Source organism: Osmerus mordax, chromosome 27, assembly GCF_038355195.1.
Source record: "Osmerus mordax isolate fOsmMor3 chromosome 27, fOsmMor3.pri, whole genome shotgun sequence".
In the NCBI taxonomy this organism is placed as follows: Eukaryota; Metazoa; Chordata; class Actinopteri; order Osmeriformes; family Osmeridae; genus Osmerus; species Osmerus mordax.
The window spans coordinates 4712767-4730251 of record NC_090076.1 but is presented as its reverse complement, the minus strand read 5'-3'; the positions used below and the strand labels follow the sequence as shown (position 1 = coordinate 4730251).

At 48.1% G+C, this 17485-nt stretch overlaps 2 protein-coding genes across 2 annotated transcripts; both read right to left on the bottom strand.

Moving 5' to 3' along the window:
* Window positions 1-232: 232 nt before the first annotated feature.
* LOC136936672 (cytochrome P450 2J2-like) lies at window positions 233-3512 on the bottom strand. Its single transcript, XM_067230285.1, has 9 exons — window positions 3321-3512; window positions 3005-3164; window positions 2649-2801; window positions 2323-2489; window positions 2053-2226; window positions 1769-1910; window positions 1424-1611; window positions 1198-1339; window positions 233-515 (listed from the first exon to the last, which is right to left on the bottom strand). The coding sequence occupies exons 1-9, from the start codon at window positions 3510-3512 to the stop codon at window positions 325-327; spliced, it is 1509 nt and encodes a 502-aa protein (XP_067086386.1). The 3' UTR covers window positions 233-324.
* A 339-nt stretch (window positions 3513-3851) lies between these two features.
* On the bottom strand, window positions 3852-17252 carry tut4 (terminal uridylyl transferase 4). Its single transcript, XM_067230477.1, has 30 exons — window positions 17139-17252; window positions 15792-16326; window positions 15503-15657; window positions 15189-15305; window positions 14879-15056; window positions 14321-14409; window positions 14000-14051; window positions 13660-13729; window positions 13321-13447; window positions 13099-13218; window positions 12814-12990; window positions 12265-12439; window positions 11545-12131; window positions 11215-11365; window positions 10615-10701; window positions 10386-10489; window positions 10230-10287; window positions 10000-10103; window positions 9409-9498; window positions 9164-9277; window positions 8956-9033; window positions 8456-8633; window positions 8302-8349; window positions 7848-7930; window positions 7600-7715; window positions 7355-7506; window positions 5981-6078; window positions 5263-5809; window positions 4536-4706; window positions 3852-4385 (listed from the first exon to the last, which is right to left on the bottom strand). The coding sequence occupies exons 2-30, from the start codon at window positions 16231-16233 to the stop codon at window positions 4297-4299; spliced, it is 4557 nt and encodes a 1518-aa protein (XP_067086578.1). The 5' UTR covers window positions 16234-16326; window positions 17139-17252; the 3' UTR covers window positions 3852-4296.
* Between the last annotated feature and the right edge of the window lie 233 nt (window positions 17253-17485).

Here is a 17485-nt window from a genome sequence, read left to right as displayed (position 1 = left end):
TACACAGTGCACCTCAGTGGCACTAAACACATTTAACCCAGTCATCTTTCCCATAGAATACCACTGGCTGAAAGCCCACTTTAATCAAAACATCAAAAATGCCATGTCATTCTAAAACACCTTGGTTGTAAGGAGTGCAACGTGGAGGACAGCGTGGCAAAATAAAACAATAGCTACAGATAGTGTATCATGACAAACTGTGAGGAATTATATTTATTGTACATTAGTCCTGGTACACGTACAAAACAACATTAACAAATAAATCTCAAGAAGCACACCGACATATCATTAACCCCGATCACAACACCGTGTTGACACATTCCTTTAGTGTGTGATGGCTCGGCTGTGGCACAGCATGGTATATGGGTTGGGACATCGGACCACTCCGATGGTTCCTTCTAAATCTGGAGGCGGGGTGTTAGGGGGCCAGGAGAAGCGCAGGCGCTGGAGGAGCGAGGTGAAGAACACAAAGATCTCCATCCTGGCCAACTGCTCCCCAAGACATACCCGGAGGCCTGCAGAGAAGGAGCGCAAGGTGTTGTTTATTTATTAGTTTTATTATTTATTTATTTTACCTTTATTTAACCAGGTTGGCCAGTTGTGAACAAGTTCTCATTTACAACGGCAGCCTGGCCAAGATAAAGCAAAGCAGTGCAACGTCAACAACACCAAGTTGAGAATGAAGAGATAAATCAAAACTGTAAATAGGCCGTAGTAGGTTGTGATGATGTTCAACCAGATGTTTATTAATGCAAACTCAGATCATTAAGCCATTCCTTCCTAGTGGATCGTGGTTCTAATGAGTGAGGCAAGAGGTTACAGAAGGCCATATATGCGCTGGACTGGACATGGCACATAGACAGTGACTGTAGAACACTCCTTCTAATGGACAGCATGAGATAATCATGTTTCTATCCTTCTAAGGGCATGCATGATAACATTGTAGAGGCCTCAAGTTTTACATATCGAACTATGTGAAGTTCACCAAGCGACCTTTTGACCTTAGAAAGAGAGAAGTCCTATTTCACGGCAAACTCATCTTATCACAAGTTAAGACTAAGGAAACACTGACCCCTAAAATGGCACATACACATTACAGCCATTATATTAAAATATATATTAACATGTATAATTTTCAGCTCTATGTAATCATCTGCACACCCATAAATAATCTTTGGCTAGAGTCTGAAGCCTCACCTAGCGAGAAGACAATGAAGGCCTCATGTTTGTAGAACTGGCCCTTCTCATCCAGAAAGTTCTCAGGGTTAAACGTGTCCGGGTATTTCCACTGGTCTTTGTCCGTCAAGATCGAAGTCAGGTTAAGAAGGATGTCCGTTCCCTGGCGGAAGAAAAATCACTTTCAACGCAGCGATGGAGAGTGGAAAGAAAACTGGAACGAATTGTGCAGCTCATCACCCCTCACTTTAGGTATGTGGTAACCTCTCAGCTGGGTGGCCTGGGTGGTCTGGTGGGGCAGCGCCATAGGAGCAATGTTGGCCATTCTCTGGACCTCGTGGATGGTAGCATAAACATAGGGAAGGTCTTCTCTGTTGTCCATGGAGGGACTGCGGTTGAAACCTAGCACGCTGATAATCTCCTCATGGCATCGCTCTGATAGCGAATTGTGGAAAAATGGAAACTATATTTTGTGAAAGCAGATTATCTGGTCATTGTTTTCCCCCAAACACACAGGACAGAATTAATCGCACAGTGTCTAAGGAGAATGACTGGGATGGACGCAACAGCCTGGACCAAGCCCTCGAAATACCTTGAATTTCGGGGTGCTCCATCATGTAGATCAATGCCCATCTGAGGGTCGTGGAGGTAGTGTCCGTCCCAGCCAAGAACAGATCAGCCACGGTTAGCACCATGTTTTCCTCAAAGAATGTTGAGTCTGGACTCATCTCCTGCTGCTCAACAGAGAAAAAGAAGAAATAACCGTGGGGAGAAATGAAGCTATGACATCACCACACATATCGACCTCATTGGAAAACAACACGGTGAAAAAGATGGGTCCAGGGTGTTTTGGACACACGCGCACCGGTCACTTACTCTCTCCTGCTGCACTATGTATGCATCTATGAAGTCTCTGAGATCATTTCGGTCCAAGGTCTTGCGGTGTTCCATGACTTTGTCCCTAATGAAACCCGTCAGCTCATCAGCCTGTTTTTTGATCATCTGCTGGGGGCCTGGAAAATGTTTGATGAATGGGATCTGGTTGAAGATCTGGTGGGAAATGAAATAAGATAATAATATCTAGAGACAGTATACTGTTATCTCCTTGTGCGTAAACAGATGTATAGAAGTGTGGTAAGCTCATACCAGGCCAACAGCAGATCCTGTCAGGTACAAGTTTGATTTGATGACATCCAGGAGGTCGTTGAAGTGCTTGTCTGTGTACTCAAAGCGATCCCCGAAGACAATGGAGCAGATAATGTTGGAGACGGCGTTCTGAAAGACTTGTTGTGGGTCAACTGGATTCTCGTTCCCTGACAAACAGCAACAGCATTGGTCTTTGACAGTGGCAGCTTATGTTTGTCAAAATAGCATGATCATCATGTGCCCTATTGTCCTGCAGTCAGGAACAAATTATGAGTCACAGCCGGGCAAGTTGAAACCCACTGCTGGAAATAGTTTGCTTTTCATACCTCCTTCTTTGTTTAGATGCTCTATGAGAAAGTGAGCTTCTTCAACGATTCGCTCCTCCAGAGATTTCTTCCCCAGACCAAAGTTCTTCAGAGTGACTGACGCAAACTTCCTCTGTTGCTTCCAGGAATGCCCATAAGTAGCCCCCACAATCCCTTGTGAGGGAGGGTTAAAGGAATGTCAGGTAACCTTAGGCCCCTTACTGACATCCATCCAGGAGGAATATACATTTATTTACATTAATTAATTAATAATAGAAAAATGGCTGAATCTTATAGGACTAATTCATGTAAATCTAATACCAGACATCAAAATTGGCTGTTTTATGGCAATAGGAAACATTGCTGTTTTAACTGACCATTCCCATTGGTGATCCAGTCCAGAACTGGTAGAGATGGTCTTCCTGAGAATGCTGCTGCGTTATGGACCAAAGCCTCCTTGGCTATCTGCAGCTTGTTCAACACTATAGCTGGGCTCCTGCCCATGTATAAGGTGCTTATCTCTCCATAACTCCCCAACTACCAATCAAGATAATCAAGTTATATCCAAAAATGCCACAACAATGACCTCAATAAATAAGGCATCTGGGAAGGCCAACCAAACAAGATTATTTTATTTATTACTAGACTACTTCCAATATAACTAGAGAATGTGTCAAACACTGTCAAACTCACATCCATAAATACTTTTAAGGGGTCCTTCAAAGTCTCAGGCAGATTCCCCAGAAGCAGCCATGGTTTGGGTCCAGGAGGAAATTTGTTCAGTAAAGAGAAATATCTGTGTAGCTCATAGAAGATCAGGAACACCAGTCCAAACAGCAGAGTGGGCCCAACAGAACTCCAGCTCAGCAGTACTCCTAACTCCATGCTGGTGCGCCGTTTGAGAAGATTGTCTATAGATGCACCGTAGAATCCAGAATGTGTACAATTCCCTCCACCTAACTCAAACTGGGAGGAGCATGGAAAGTGAAAGAGCTTTCATTGTGCAGTTTGAGAAGCTTTGTTTTACAAATAAAATTCGGTGACAGGACCTTCTTTTGCAGGAAGAAAGTGCTTAGTACGTTTATATTCAATTTTGGGAAGGGAAGGCTTACTGCACGAACATAACACCATAAAAGGTACACAAAATTCCTGTCAGCATAAACAATCCCCTTTGACATGAGAAAGGATCTATTAATTTCACACCAAAAAACAAGGAGCCACAGAAGTTGTTGCTTTTCTTTATTTTATTTTTAGGGGGTTTTCTATTTTGTCATTTTTTTTTCTTCTTTTGCATACTATAACTTTTTGGCACTACATAATTAGGGGTGGCATGTTAGATCGTTTTTAAAACAAATGTCTATTCAAAGCCTTCATTTTTCAGCAAGCAAAGTATGAATACATCTAATAAAAATAAAGGTATACATTTTACCTCCTTACTTTACACATAAAATAAAAACACTTTTTGGACCCCCTCAAAAATGGGGGTATTAAAATATTTGACATTTGTATCACAAATCAATGTAATTCGACAAAAAAACTAAAAACTGTACAAAAAATGAAAAACATTTCATTTTAAAAAGTCCTGTGACCAAATGATTAAAAGTTAGACAACATTGTTTTGTTACATCGGGAACCATACGTCTTAATCCATAAACAACGACGCCACAATTCATTTTTTCTGTTGAATGTAGTTCAGGTTGACGTGGTGTCTGCCATGGGGTAGCAGAGGAAAATGCTGATTTGGGTGAACCACAGAACCTAAAGAGGAAAGCGAGACAACATGGTCATACGTAACCCCAGGCTTTCACGAGAGAAATGACAATGACGATGGATCAAAAACATCGAAGTGGCACTGCAATTTACAAACGTGACAGAGAGGAGTGTTGGTGGGTATCGCTGGTCTCTCACCTTGGCCCATGAAGGGCTTGCCTGGCTGGAAGCCCCCATTGCCCTGCTGGAGGAAATTCTGGGGCATGCGATAAGGCCAGGACGGCGACAGGGAGTAGTGGGCTGTGTTGCCGTGCTCCCAGGACCGAGAGCCCTGGGTCACACCCCCGAACTGGGTCTGGTAGCCTGGCTCTGCAGAGCAAAGGAGAGAAGGACAGCTTAAATACGTGAACTACAGCAGGCTATTCTCGTCTGCAATAAATAACAGTTTTGACAATTTCACAAGTTGACGAAATGTGGTGATCCCATTTAGTGAGCAGTGCCACCGTGTACTACCAATGCTTTTAGTGCACCGATTCTCCTCGACACCAGACACAAACCGTGGGTGATTCTTACCTTGGCACATTACAAACACTGATAATGCACACACACACGCATACGCACACTTACTGAAAACTCCTTGAACAAGAGGAAAATGGAATCTCAAACTTGTAGACTTTCATCATCTGCTGCACTTTATGATCCATTTGTGCTTCGCCTTGGATAAAAGCGTCCGCCGAATGAATACATGGAAACGCCTACCTTAAGGAAACCACTAAAGCTCTTCTCACCCTCAAATCCACTGACTCTGGCAGTTACGAATATTTCAACGCTAGCAACATTCGACAGCTGAATCCAACCAAGCACGACAGAAAGATGGATCAAGACAAGAGAACAAGTGCCCCCCCAGTGTTCACCCAGTGAGTACCTGACTTTCCCACGGTGCCGTTGCCCACCAGCGCCCCCGGCTGTGCCAGGTGGTTGTGCCAGTGCCCTTCCCGTCCCGGCCCTCCCAGGCCTAGCTGCCTCCCCGCCGGCTGGGCGAAGATAATGCTGGGATCGTTGAGATTCAAGGGGCTGCCAACCGCGCCAGAGGCCCCATTCCCGTTCCCATTCCCCGAAGCTGGCCGCAGGGGGAATTTAAGGCCGGGAGGGGAGGGGGCATTAGGGCTGGAGGTCTGGATGACGGGGCCGTGGATGGGCCAGGAGGTGGAAGGGTGTGGGACCGGGTGGTGAGGCTGGGACTGGTGGGACGGGAGTAGGCCCAGGGCGGTGAGAGCGCTGTGGGGATACTGGCTGGGGTGTGCGGGGGGGAAGCTGAAGAGGGACAGAGGGACCTGGGCGTGGGGCTGCTTGGGGGGGCCCACGGTGGAGGTCTTGCTCTGGGCGGACTGAGGGGAGCTGGAGGCCTGCGAGGAGCTCTGAGAAAACGGGGTCGACTGAGGAGAGTAGGGCGGAGTCTGGCGGCTGTCAGACTGGAAAGAGTCGGAAGGAGAGAATTCAATTTATTATGCCACAAAAATAGCTCATCTTGTAATTAACTGAACTTCCAAGCATAACGGTGACTGTGGAATTAAAGATGCACAGTACCAGTGTAGTACCCGTGGTCTAGCCTGGGGACTAGGTTCGAGGATATGTGTACTCACACACTCAGAAAGCTGTCTGGTTCGCCCAGGACGGTCTGGGGTGGTCTGGGGGATGGGGATGGACTGGGAGCTCACCATGGCCCGCATCATGTGGGGAACTGTGGGAGCCAGGAAAGCAAAACTCTTGAGTCACTACTGCCCCCTACTGGACTGTGTACTGTCGAGCCAGACCGTCCCTAAAATGAGTCGTCCTACAGACAGCTGTTCCAAAAAAATGGGTTTGTTCTGAACGGGTGTGTTTGTGAGTATGCGTGTGTTTGTGTGTGTGTGATAGGGGTGTTCATGATTAATCATTAATCGATGAATTGCCGTTAACATTTTTACCGGATAAAAATGCATTGCCCAATAACATTTGCCGTCTCCATTGTTAGTCGAGAAATGGCAGTAATTGCGCCCGCGTGTTTCCGCTATACAGTGATCCCTCGCCACTTCGCGGTTCACTTATCGCGGATTCGCTATTTCGCGGATTTTCATAATGCATTTTTTTTTTTTTTTGGTGCATTGTGCTCTGCATTCTGATTCACTAAAAACTCACTCCCGCTTCTTGTATCAAAACATGCTACGAATTGTGCTATCATTTTGTCGTCTCGTGCAGTTATGTGTACGTACATAAAACAGCTTGGCAAATTTACATTAAGTTGGCCAAATTATCTTGTAATTTCGAACATCTCCTAAACCCATAATGTCGACGAAACGGCCTACACGTGAGTCACTGTATTTGTATACATGTAATAGTTGCTAATTGTAAAAAAAAAAAGTTTTCTATTTCGCGGATTTCACTTATCGCGGGTCATTTTCGGAACGTAACCCCCGCGATAAACGAGGGATTACTGTATTCATCATTACCGCCACTGCTTCAGAATTGTATGAAATGTCATGAAGTTGCGACTGGACGACTGCGGAGCTGTGCGCTCTACGGAACTCAAACAAATGGTTTCCCGTTCTCTCCACTTGAGAGGATGAGCAACTGGAACCGTGAAAGGACGTCAATCACTCGCAAAGTCATGCCAACCAAATAAACAACAGCAAGAATATAGTAGGATACTAGCTAGCACTAACTTTAGCTAGCTACAGTATCACTAATAATAGTAGCTAGCGATCACGGGCTGTTTGTTTAAATTGTTTGTGCTTTGTGAATGAATGTTTCTCGTACTTAATGTGCCTATATTGTTGTTTAAATACAACTTAAACTGAGAAAATATGTGCATTTAATATACTAGTCCTTAATGATTAATCGATTATTGATTGTTAACGTGTTCAACTGTTGGGAAAGGAAAATGCCCGGCACGCCGGCTGCCCTTTGACGGAGCTGACAGTACTCCAGGCAGTGAGCGTTTGTGTGCGTGTGTGTGCGCGTGGTGTGTGTGTGTTTACCCGGCCCGCCGGCAGCCCTCTGTCTGAGCTGGCGGTACTCTGGGCAGTCCCTCCGAACGTGGCCCATGTCCCCACACTGGAAGCAGCGCCTCTCTCGGGGCTCGTCGTCCTTCGTGGCATCCTCCTCCTTCTCGTTCTCCTTTTTCTTCATCCTGAACACGCAGAAGTCAGCCACGGCTCATCCGTTCCGCTGACGGCACGCGTCAGGGACGCGGTTCCAAGCATCCAATCGGAAGGATACGTACCTGCGTCTCTTGGGGCAGTCCTTCATGTAGTGGCCGATCTTGCCACAGATCCGGCAGCAGCGGTCGTTGGGCGCCAGTTCCCCGTCCGTTAGCACCTTGGAGTCGAAGAAGTAGTCCTGCAACGGAGAAGGAACCCAGGAACATGGGGTCAGACACAGGGAGAACGGTTCTAGAATTATCACCTGTTTACTCGCATGACACAAGGAGAACCGGTGTGCATGTGTGTGGGTGCATAGTGTGCAACCCACCGCCTCCATGCCGTGTTGAGGGTAGAAGGGTGTTCCGAACAACTTTCTCCCATTTATGAAGGCCTTCATGATGAAGTTGGTCACTGTGCGGGGAGACAGAGGGTGGGGGTTAAGCCACGATGACTGAAACAAACCCTTCCCTGAATGGATCCATCTAGCAATAAGGCTAAGACTGTTTGATTGTAAATAAACTTCCTTGGTTGATTCACACTCCTGCTTTTCTGGTCTTAGAGTAGATACTCTGTCATGGGAGTCAGGTGGCTGAGCGGTTAGGGAATCGCGCTAGCAATCAGAAGGTGGCCCGTTTGATTCCCGGCCGTGCAAAATGACGTTGTGTCCTTGGGCAAGGCACTTCACCCTACTTGCCTCTGGGGAATGTCCCTGTACTTACTGTAAGTCGCTCTGGATAAGAGCGTCTGCTAAATGACTAAATGTAAATGTCATGTTCACTTACTTTTGCGCGAAACTCCAGCACCGAGATTATGATTCAAGTCAAAGGGATCTGAAGGGACAACCACAGTGAAGCGAGGGATCCGTATTATTATTACTAATATGTTCGTTTTGAAATCCTAACGATAACGTGGGGAAAAACGTCGTTGAGTAAACACCTTCGATGGCGATGCACTTGGAGGTCCACTGCTTCTCAAAGGTGGTGAGGCGCTTCCTCTGGCGGATGCTGATCACGTGCTCCTTGAAGTCAAACTCCTCTGTGTAGAAGCGCAGCAGGCCCAGCCACAGCTCGCCCACCGACTCCCCGTTCTGACTGGGCTCCGACAGCCGCCGCCGCTACCCAGGGAGGGAGGGAGGGAGGGAGAGAGTGAGAGGAGTAAATGGGAGAGAGAGAGAGAGGTGAAGGGACGAGGGAGGAAGGGGGGGGGGAGGGTGGAGAGAGAGTGAGAGGAGTAGAGGAGAGAGAGAGGTGAATGGACAAGGGAGGAAGGGGGGGAGGGAGGAGAGACAGAGAGGGGGAGTGAATTGAGGAGAGAGAGGGGGTTGAAGGGAGGAGAGAGTGAGAGGAGTAGAGGAGAGAGATGCGGGTGAAGGGAGGAGAGAGAGAGAAGGGGGGGGGGGGGGGGGAGTCGCCGAGCTGGTGAGCCCGGTGACTCACCAGCTCGTCGATGTCGTTGAAGAAGAAGGCGTTCCAGCCGTCCACCATCCTCTGAGGGACGCTCTGACCGTCGAAGATCTGAGAGAGAGAGAGAGAGAGAGAGAGAGAGGGGGGGGGGGCGACCAAAAACATCCATGGTGTATAGACTCGTGAGACGTTCCTAAAAGTTGAGACGGTGGGCAGGGGGGGGGGTGGATGCGTCGTTTACCTCCTGTAGAACGGGGATGACCGGGGGATGCCTCTGCTGCAGGAAGTAGAGCACCATGAGGATGTAGGCGTAGGACGACAGACTGCCCCTGGACGCGTCGCCAATGTCGCAGCGCTGCGGGGGGGGGGAAACGCACCCGGGGAGGGGGGGTTAGACGGTGTGAGGAGACACCACGTCGGATTGGTTCCTCAAAAAACGAGGGGCCCCGCCCGGTCGGGGTGTGAAAAACGGTTTGCCGCCCCTACCTTGGCGAAGACTTTCATGGTGTAGCCCAGGTACTGCACGCGGGGGTCGATAGCGGCGTAGGTCGCTAGCATCCTGGTGTTGTGCTGAGCCTAGAGGGGGGGGGGGGGAGAAGGAGCTTGTCAAGAGTGTGATGTGCCGGAGCTAGCTACAGAGGAAGCCGGTGTCCAGGTGAAAGAATGCTCTAGTCTAGACATACAAGCTTGCTTATGGAGCCTTTACATGTTAGGCTTACGTACGGACCCTTTACATGTTAGGCTTACGTACGGACCCTTTACATGTTAGGCTTACGTACGGACCCTTTACATGTTAGGCTTACTTACATGCCTGGCTTACTTACAGACGCTTTACATGTAAGGCTTGCTTATGGATACTTTACATGTCAGCCTTATTTATGAACACTTTACACCAATTTGCACCGTCATCATGTTTTACAACTACTCGGCATGCCAACTAGGACAGCCGTTTATCAACTTGAATAATTATCCTGTTACTTTATATAATTGATTTTGTGACAGTTAACAGTGCATTTCTCCTTCTGGGCATCAATGAAGTTAAACTCTACTCAGAGACAGTCTACAGAGGTTCCTTACCAGGGTGTTGTAAAGGCTGATGTCTCCCTCCAGGCCACTTTGCCTGTGTTCAAACTTCACAATAGGCACTTTAGCTGTTGTGATAGGCAGGATGTTCCGAAGTCCTGGGACAGGCGAAAAAAGCATGAGCAGGAGTGAGTGGCACGAAAAAGGTTTGGATCAAACCGGGTTTTTTGGCGGAGATATGAAGGTAGCATCGCAGACGTGACTGATCCAGAGTTGTCGCTTACCTGTGTGTTTTTTTAGCACCTTGGCGAGTCCTTCGATGATCTCCTTGCAGTTTAGCAACTGTTGGGTACAGGGAACGGACATGAGATTCTGGAAAAAGCGGGAGGTAGCAGAAAGATCCATGATGATTCATGTGATGTTGAACACACACTTCATACCTCTGCTGTGTCGTGGCCCTCCAGGGTCATGCAGATGTCGAGGTCGCTGTCGCGGAAGCCAAAGCCGTTCTTGGACGAGCCGAACAAACACAGCTGGGCTTTGTCTGGGAGGGACGAGAGCATTTTCTGTCAACTCGACGCGGAACCAGCGCGGAACCTAAACGCCGGCCGGTCTGGCTCGCGGCGCGAACGTTTCGGTGGCGTTTGGACGGCACGAAGGGCCACCTACCGTTGTACTCCTTACGTATGAACCTCTCCAGACTGACCAGGATCTGCTCTCTCTTCTGCTGCTCTCCGAGAGAAGGGGACAGCTCATCTTCAAGCACAACGGATCAAAGACAAACATGGCGTTAGGTCAAGTCTCACTTGCTTTTTTCCATCTACGGATGTCAATTTTAAAAGCCATTTAACCAACAAAATGTTGAAAAGCAATTTTGGCATATTTGCACAAAAAAACGTAATATCCTGATAGCAACCATTAAATCGAAAGGCTTGACAGTCAAATGAAATAAAACCAATATCTATGGGTGTTGCAGAACTGTAATAAACACAACCAATTATTAAGGTCAGACCGGCACTAATGATTGGACGGCATTCAGTTTGAATGCAACGATTGGACGAGCTACTCGTCTGTCTACCTACCTACCTCCGGACAGTAGTCAGGCATGTGTGTGGCTTTTAAGGGAGGGGGTGGGATATTTAGCTTTGAATCCTTTTGAACTCAAGCTAAAATTGCTAAGTCCACAAATGTTGCCTATCCTGCCTTTACGAAAATGTCTAATCGTGTTACAAATGTGATCGTGGTGTTGCGCTTTAGGGGGGGACTAACGGTAGCAGAGTCGGCAGAGGCCATCGAGGATGTCGCGGAAGCGATCGCTCATGGGGGGCAGGGGCTTCAGTTCGATCTTCTTGAAGTCCTCAGGACACTCGTCCTTCAGGTGGCCGTCTCGCTTGCAAATGCTGCACACGACAGTGGGAGGCTGAGGGGAGACGGAGGCGTGCTCGTGATTCAACCACCTTGAAAGACAACCGCAACTGTGCAGTAGCTTTGTTCTTTGTTTCTACTTTTACTTTCATACGACTATATTTTCTTCTATTTGTTGAGGGGGGGGGGGGGGGGGGGGGGGAGGAGTGTAAATCATGTGGGAGTATGCTTTACCTTTCCCCCTGTGAAAATCATTTGGTCAAAGATATAGTGCAGATCCTCCGGAGCAACAGGGGTCAGCATGTCCCGTCGCATCTCCTCCTCCTCCTCCTCCTCCTCATCGCTGTCAGGCAGGCCGTTGGGAGCGGAGGGTGGGCAAGCACCGGGAGAGGAAACCCTAAGGACGGCATGGGCCTCCTGGGCATCGCGGTCGGCAGGGGCCCCTCCCGCGGAGCTGCCGCCCTCGCTGAGGGCCAGGTCCCGGACACTGCGGGCCAACTCCCTTGCTTCCGTCCCCGGACACGGATCCGAACCGCCATCTTCCTCGCTTTCGCCCTCCTCGTTCGCGTCCGGGCTCTCGGCGTTGGCGGCGTGTTTTCCGTCGCTCTCTCTGGCTTCCGTCAACGGCACTTCCTTCCCCTCGCCTTCGCACTTGTTCGGGTGGAGTCTGGAAGTCTTGCTGGCACTGCGGCACCCCCCGGTGGCCCTGCCCTGCGGACAGGCGAAGTATTTGTATGCGGTGCGGAAGCGCTCTTGGATGTACTCGAAAACCATCTGACTGTTCAGACTTCGGGCGACGTTCCTTTTCAGGGCAAATGGATCTGGAGAGAAGAGAAGAGAAAAAAAATGGTAGAACTCAGCCGGAATGTCAAGGCGAAGTTGGATGTGTATCCCCCTCCCGGAGAAGGTTTAAAAGGATCAGACAGTTTGCGACGTGGTCCCCCCCCCCCTCACCTTCGATGGCGAGCCGGCGGCGGGGCCAGTTCTTCCCCTCCCTGGAGAGGAGCTCTCGGAGGCGGATGCTGATGATGTGCTCCTCCAGGGCGAACTCCAGTGTGTAGAAGCGAAGCATCTCGAGCCACAACTGGCCCAGAGACACGCCCTTCCCGAGGTCGAGGGTCAGACGAGTCTGGGGGGGGGGGGGGGGGGGGAGAGAGACAGCATAAGAGCAGACCGTGTCAAGACCAGAGAGAGCTCTATTAAAATGTTTTTTTTTGTTTTTTTTGGAAGGAGGGTCATTTGACCCGAGCTGTTTGCTGAGTTGGTGTTCCTGTAAATCGGTGGTCGTCAGGGACCCCCTGTCCTGCATGTTTTAGATGTGTCCCAGCTCCAACACACCTGATTCAAATGAATGGGTCATTATCAGGCTTCTAACAACTTATTCATTTGTATCAGGTGTGTTGAAAGAAGGAAACATCTAAAACATGCAGGATGGACTGACCCCTAAGGACCAGGGTTGAGAGCGACAGCTATAAATGGATTCGATTAAGCATTGAGGGTTACCATTCCCTCTGTGTGCCCAGCATGAGGTTTGGGCTCTGGCTTCGCCTTCGCCTCGCCCCTGCCGTCACCTCGTCCCTCGTTGGCACTGGGCGGTCTGTGCGCCCATCCCACGAATATGTCCATCTCCACTCCAGTCAGATGATACTCATCCACGGTCTTCAAGTCGAAGCCTTCGATCTAAACGACCACAACAAAAAGTTAGGTGGCTCCTCTTTTTGTTCGGTTCAATCAACTACCGCAAAAAGGCGGCCTACTTTGGCACTGGTTAGTACCGGTGTAGCTTACCCAGTAACCCAGGTAAACTGGGAGGATAGGTGTTCTCCTCTGCTGGAGGAAGAATATGACCATGAGGGAGAAGGAGTAGGACGGTATCCCTCCTTCCGCTTGGCAGTCAATGTGGCACAACTACAGAAGAAGAACGGATTTTTATGACATGCTGTCAGGGGGACTCCTGGTCTAGACCAAGATGCAACAAGGGATCTCCACTCATTCCTCCTCCAGCCTCACCCTTGCCCAGTAGCGGAAGGCCAGGACCAGGGGAATGAGTCTCGGTTCCAGTTTCGCCAGTGCAGCTAGGTGGTTGGTGGTGAGGCAGGCAACGTCGTTCCCGGCACTCACCTTGCACATAAGCCCGCTGGATAAGACAGAGGACGAGACCACTTAGAAGATGACCCTGAACAGTGGGATACTTTGTATCAAAACGAAAAATCAAGCTTAATGAGAGCTGGCTCGTACTGGAAGCTCAGCTGGGTCTCTGGGTTTTAGAGAGACAGATGGTGTGTGCTTGGCATCCCGGAATTACGTTGTCGAAAAAAAAGTTGGACACGTGCTGTCAGGATAACTTACCTATTGATATCTCTGCAGAATATCACAGGAACCTTGGCGTGAAAGTCAGACTCAACCTCAGAAAGTTGAGCTGTAAAAACATAAAACCAAACAAGAAAATATTCTCGTCAGTGTCGTTTATGGTATACACTCCTCATAAGTGTTTGTGGTCTGCGCTGTATATTTGTGAAATTATGTTTTATAAGTGGATAAAGTGTCAAACAGGTTAACATGAACACTCTGGTTTAAACAATGAATGTAGCTCTACAGAGTGGGGCATAAAGAGCTCATTGAGTCTCACTATAGTCCTCATGCTAATGTTACAGCCTCAACAAAGGATGCCACTCAAGGTCCAACTAACCACTGTTCTTCAGGATTTCCAGTACTTGTATCAATACATCTGGCTGTGTCATCTAAGGAAACAGAGAGAGCAGAGGGCATTTAAAAGACATAACTGCTGATATTGTTGTTACTTCTTTTAATGTCCAATTTCAACCTATCCTGACCAGTGCTTCTCGCTATCATTTTTATAATTTCACTCCCATAACCAGTTGCGTCCTATTCAAGGTCATCGCTTTGTAGAACAATAGGTGATAAGGACAAGCTCTTCATAGTCCTCCACCGTCTTCCTCGCGTTGTTACACGGCTGTTACAAGGCCCAGAGAAAGTGGGAGACACTTACGGTGGGGGGGTAGGTGACGTCAATGTTGATGTCACTCGTTTTGAAGGCAAATCGGGTAAGGCAGGAGCCATAGAGACGGAGGGAGCATGCTGGGAAGGAAGAAATAAGCGCATTAACGTCACAGCGCCACACACGTCGTACTTCTCGTTACCGCTAAACTAGGCTGACGAGGTATGGGATAATGTGAAGATTCTAGGTCTACACACACACGAAACCATTCAAATTCTACAACGTTCTATATTTACATATCTAAACACGCCGTCACACCAAAGACTATATGCATATGTATTATGCAGCGTCAACCTGATGTTTCGTAGGCTACTCTCGTTGGAGAGTGAATGGCCGACAACAGACCCCTTTTTCGCTAATTGTCAAAATGAGAAAAACAACATTACCCAGCATACCACAAAAAAACTAAGGATTTTTAAACGCTGAACGTTTTGAACTAGGTGTATATCTACACATTTAAGTCATAACTTTTGAAATATTAAAATTTTTGTGCAATGACTGACAGTGGTCTAGAGGTCCATGATAGACCGCCTTTACACTAACAGTTACCTGCTAGGTGTAGCTTGATGGTCTCTTCCATCCTGGTGACCACAGCTTGACGGACCTCGAAGTCCTCTTCGGAGATGCCATGCTGGCTGGCGGTTTCCAAGATGGCAGCATCCACCGCTCTCAGCTGGGCAGAGGAAGGTGGAGGCAGTGCACGCAACTCATTCTCCTCCTGCTTCTCCTAAAACAGCAGAGCGATACGACAGCACATTCCCTCTTAAACAAGGGTTTGAGAATCTTACCGGTTATGGAATTGTACACCTGAGTGACACGAAAATAAGTTGAAAAAATGCAACGAAACGTTCCGTAATACCATAATGTTCCTCTTGTGTCTCTTCTCCTTTATGTGTTTGTGGGCCCCTTGTATGTTCTCAATGTGCACTGAACACAGTTTGCATACGTATTGGAAGTTAGGGTACTCAGGAGACTGCTGTGAAGAACAAAATGAGAAAAAGAAGCCAATCAGGACCGAGGAGCTGTTGATAACATTCAACCCTAAACTTTGGATAGGCAAATGAGAAGACAACATAAGCTCCATTACGCCCCTCCCAAACGATCGCTTGGAAGCACAAACGACTCAAACTACGCAGTTACGTGTAGCTTGACATGGGAACGCCCAATCCTTACCTTCACCAGTCTGTGAATGTAGTCCCTGTACAGGCGCTCCTCTGCCTGTTTGAGGCCAAGCTGTTGGTCAGTAATCCCAGCGCCGCCCTCCATCCCTGATCCAGCCGCCCTGCCCTCCTGGACGGGCAAGCCCACAAGCACTCCAGCATTCTCGCCTGCAAACAACCGAATATATATATACAGGCCGACATTCCAATAAGATACAGCCTCAGAGTGAATCGTTGTAAAATGACAAGTGGGCAGCACAAAAGCTCAAATCGACTGTCACATTATAAATCTAAAGACACACCGATTGGCTTCTCTTTCACTTGGGCTGCCCTTGATGACTTGGTCTCCTCGGCTGGGCCTTCCTCTGGAGCTTTAGGCACCACAGTAAGTCCACTGTCTGGGGCCGGCAAAGCCCTGGAGTGAGGAACCTGCCCTGCCAGTTGCTGCCCTCCCGCTTTCCCTTTCCCCCTCTCTCCAGAGCTGGTTCTCCCAGTCAGTCTGCGGGGCTTCCCTCGTCCCTGGTCCTGGGGGCCGTCTATGGGGGCCTTCCCGAGCCCATGACTGCCCGCTTCTTTATGACCATCCTTTGCAACGGTGACGTTTGCTTTGCTTTGGCTGGCTGTCCTGGTGCCCTCTTTCTGAGCTGGAACCTCTTTCAGGGACTTGGTGGATGGAGCTTTGACTCCTCTTGCCTCGTTGCGCGAGGTCTTAACTGATTTCAGTGGGCTTTTGGACTCTTCCATGCCTCCCGTCCTCCCTCTCTTTATGCCCCAGAATGAAGAAATGCCTCAGATGATAGTGTGACCCGGTTGGTAGAGATCAAGATAAATTAAAACCTGCAAAGGGGAAATTTGACATTGTTGGTCATTATCATGACTGGCTACATGAATAATAAAAAAAGTTTACCTTGCCGGATCAGGATCCCACAAGCTGATGGGAAATACTAATTTGCAAATGTAATGCCAGCAATAGTTCATACAAACCTTTTCATACATACTTTAAACCACACCAATTCCGAAACTGATGGAAATGAAACTAATAGCCTACGGTTCGAAAAGGAAGGCATGCCCATCCCACAAAACCGGCTGGATAGAATTTCCCGAGCACGAACTATTGACAGACTTTCAGCTGAAGTTGTTGATGTATGGAACGAGGCTCGCAATTACAACTACAACATATTGCAGATACGAAACTATTAACAACCTAGCCACTTAGATCGAAGTTACATACTTAGTTATATACGACTTCAGTACGAGTACTTGATGGCGAGCTAGAAGTTCACTCAAAACAAACAAGAACCAAACAGTGTGAGATAACAAAACACTGCATCTCATAGCACGACCTTCACACGCTTGTTGACACCATGATCGGTGTGTACTCGAAACAGTACCCGTGCAAAAGGCGATAGCACCACCACACTAGCTTGTTAAACAAATATAACATGTATCAAAGTATCGCCAGATAGTAAACCGGCTAGGCCAGTTGGATAGCATTGGTGCTAACGTAAGCTAGCTAGCAAGCTAGCGCAGCCAGCTAGTTGACTTGGAAATCATTGTTGATTTGACAGAGCAAGATATCATACATGCTCAAACGCGAAGATAATTGCCTCACAAGCAAACTGAATACAAAGAAGCATGTGTTGTCTTACTTTTGTGTGCAGACTTAGTGCTAACTATGTCACTAGTTGTTCTCCATCTTCCTTCTCAGCGCTTTGTTTTTCACATCCACACAGGCCTGACCAAAACAGCAGCCACGGACGCCATGTTACACTCGCTGCATTGTGGGAAGCTTGATGATGTGCGGTGTGCAGACTGTGGAACCCAAGGGAACCCAAGTCTGAAATGTTCTTCTACCACAAGAGTTCTGCGAATAAGTGTCACAACTAACTTATTAATTGCACATCACAGAATATGAATAGCCTATATGTATTTATATTCATATAGCCTATTCAATGTTGTCTTACAGAACCTGACGGCTCTTATAAAGATATAATAT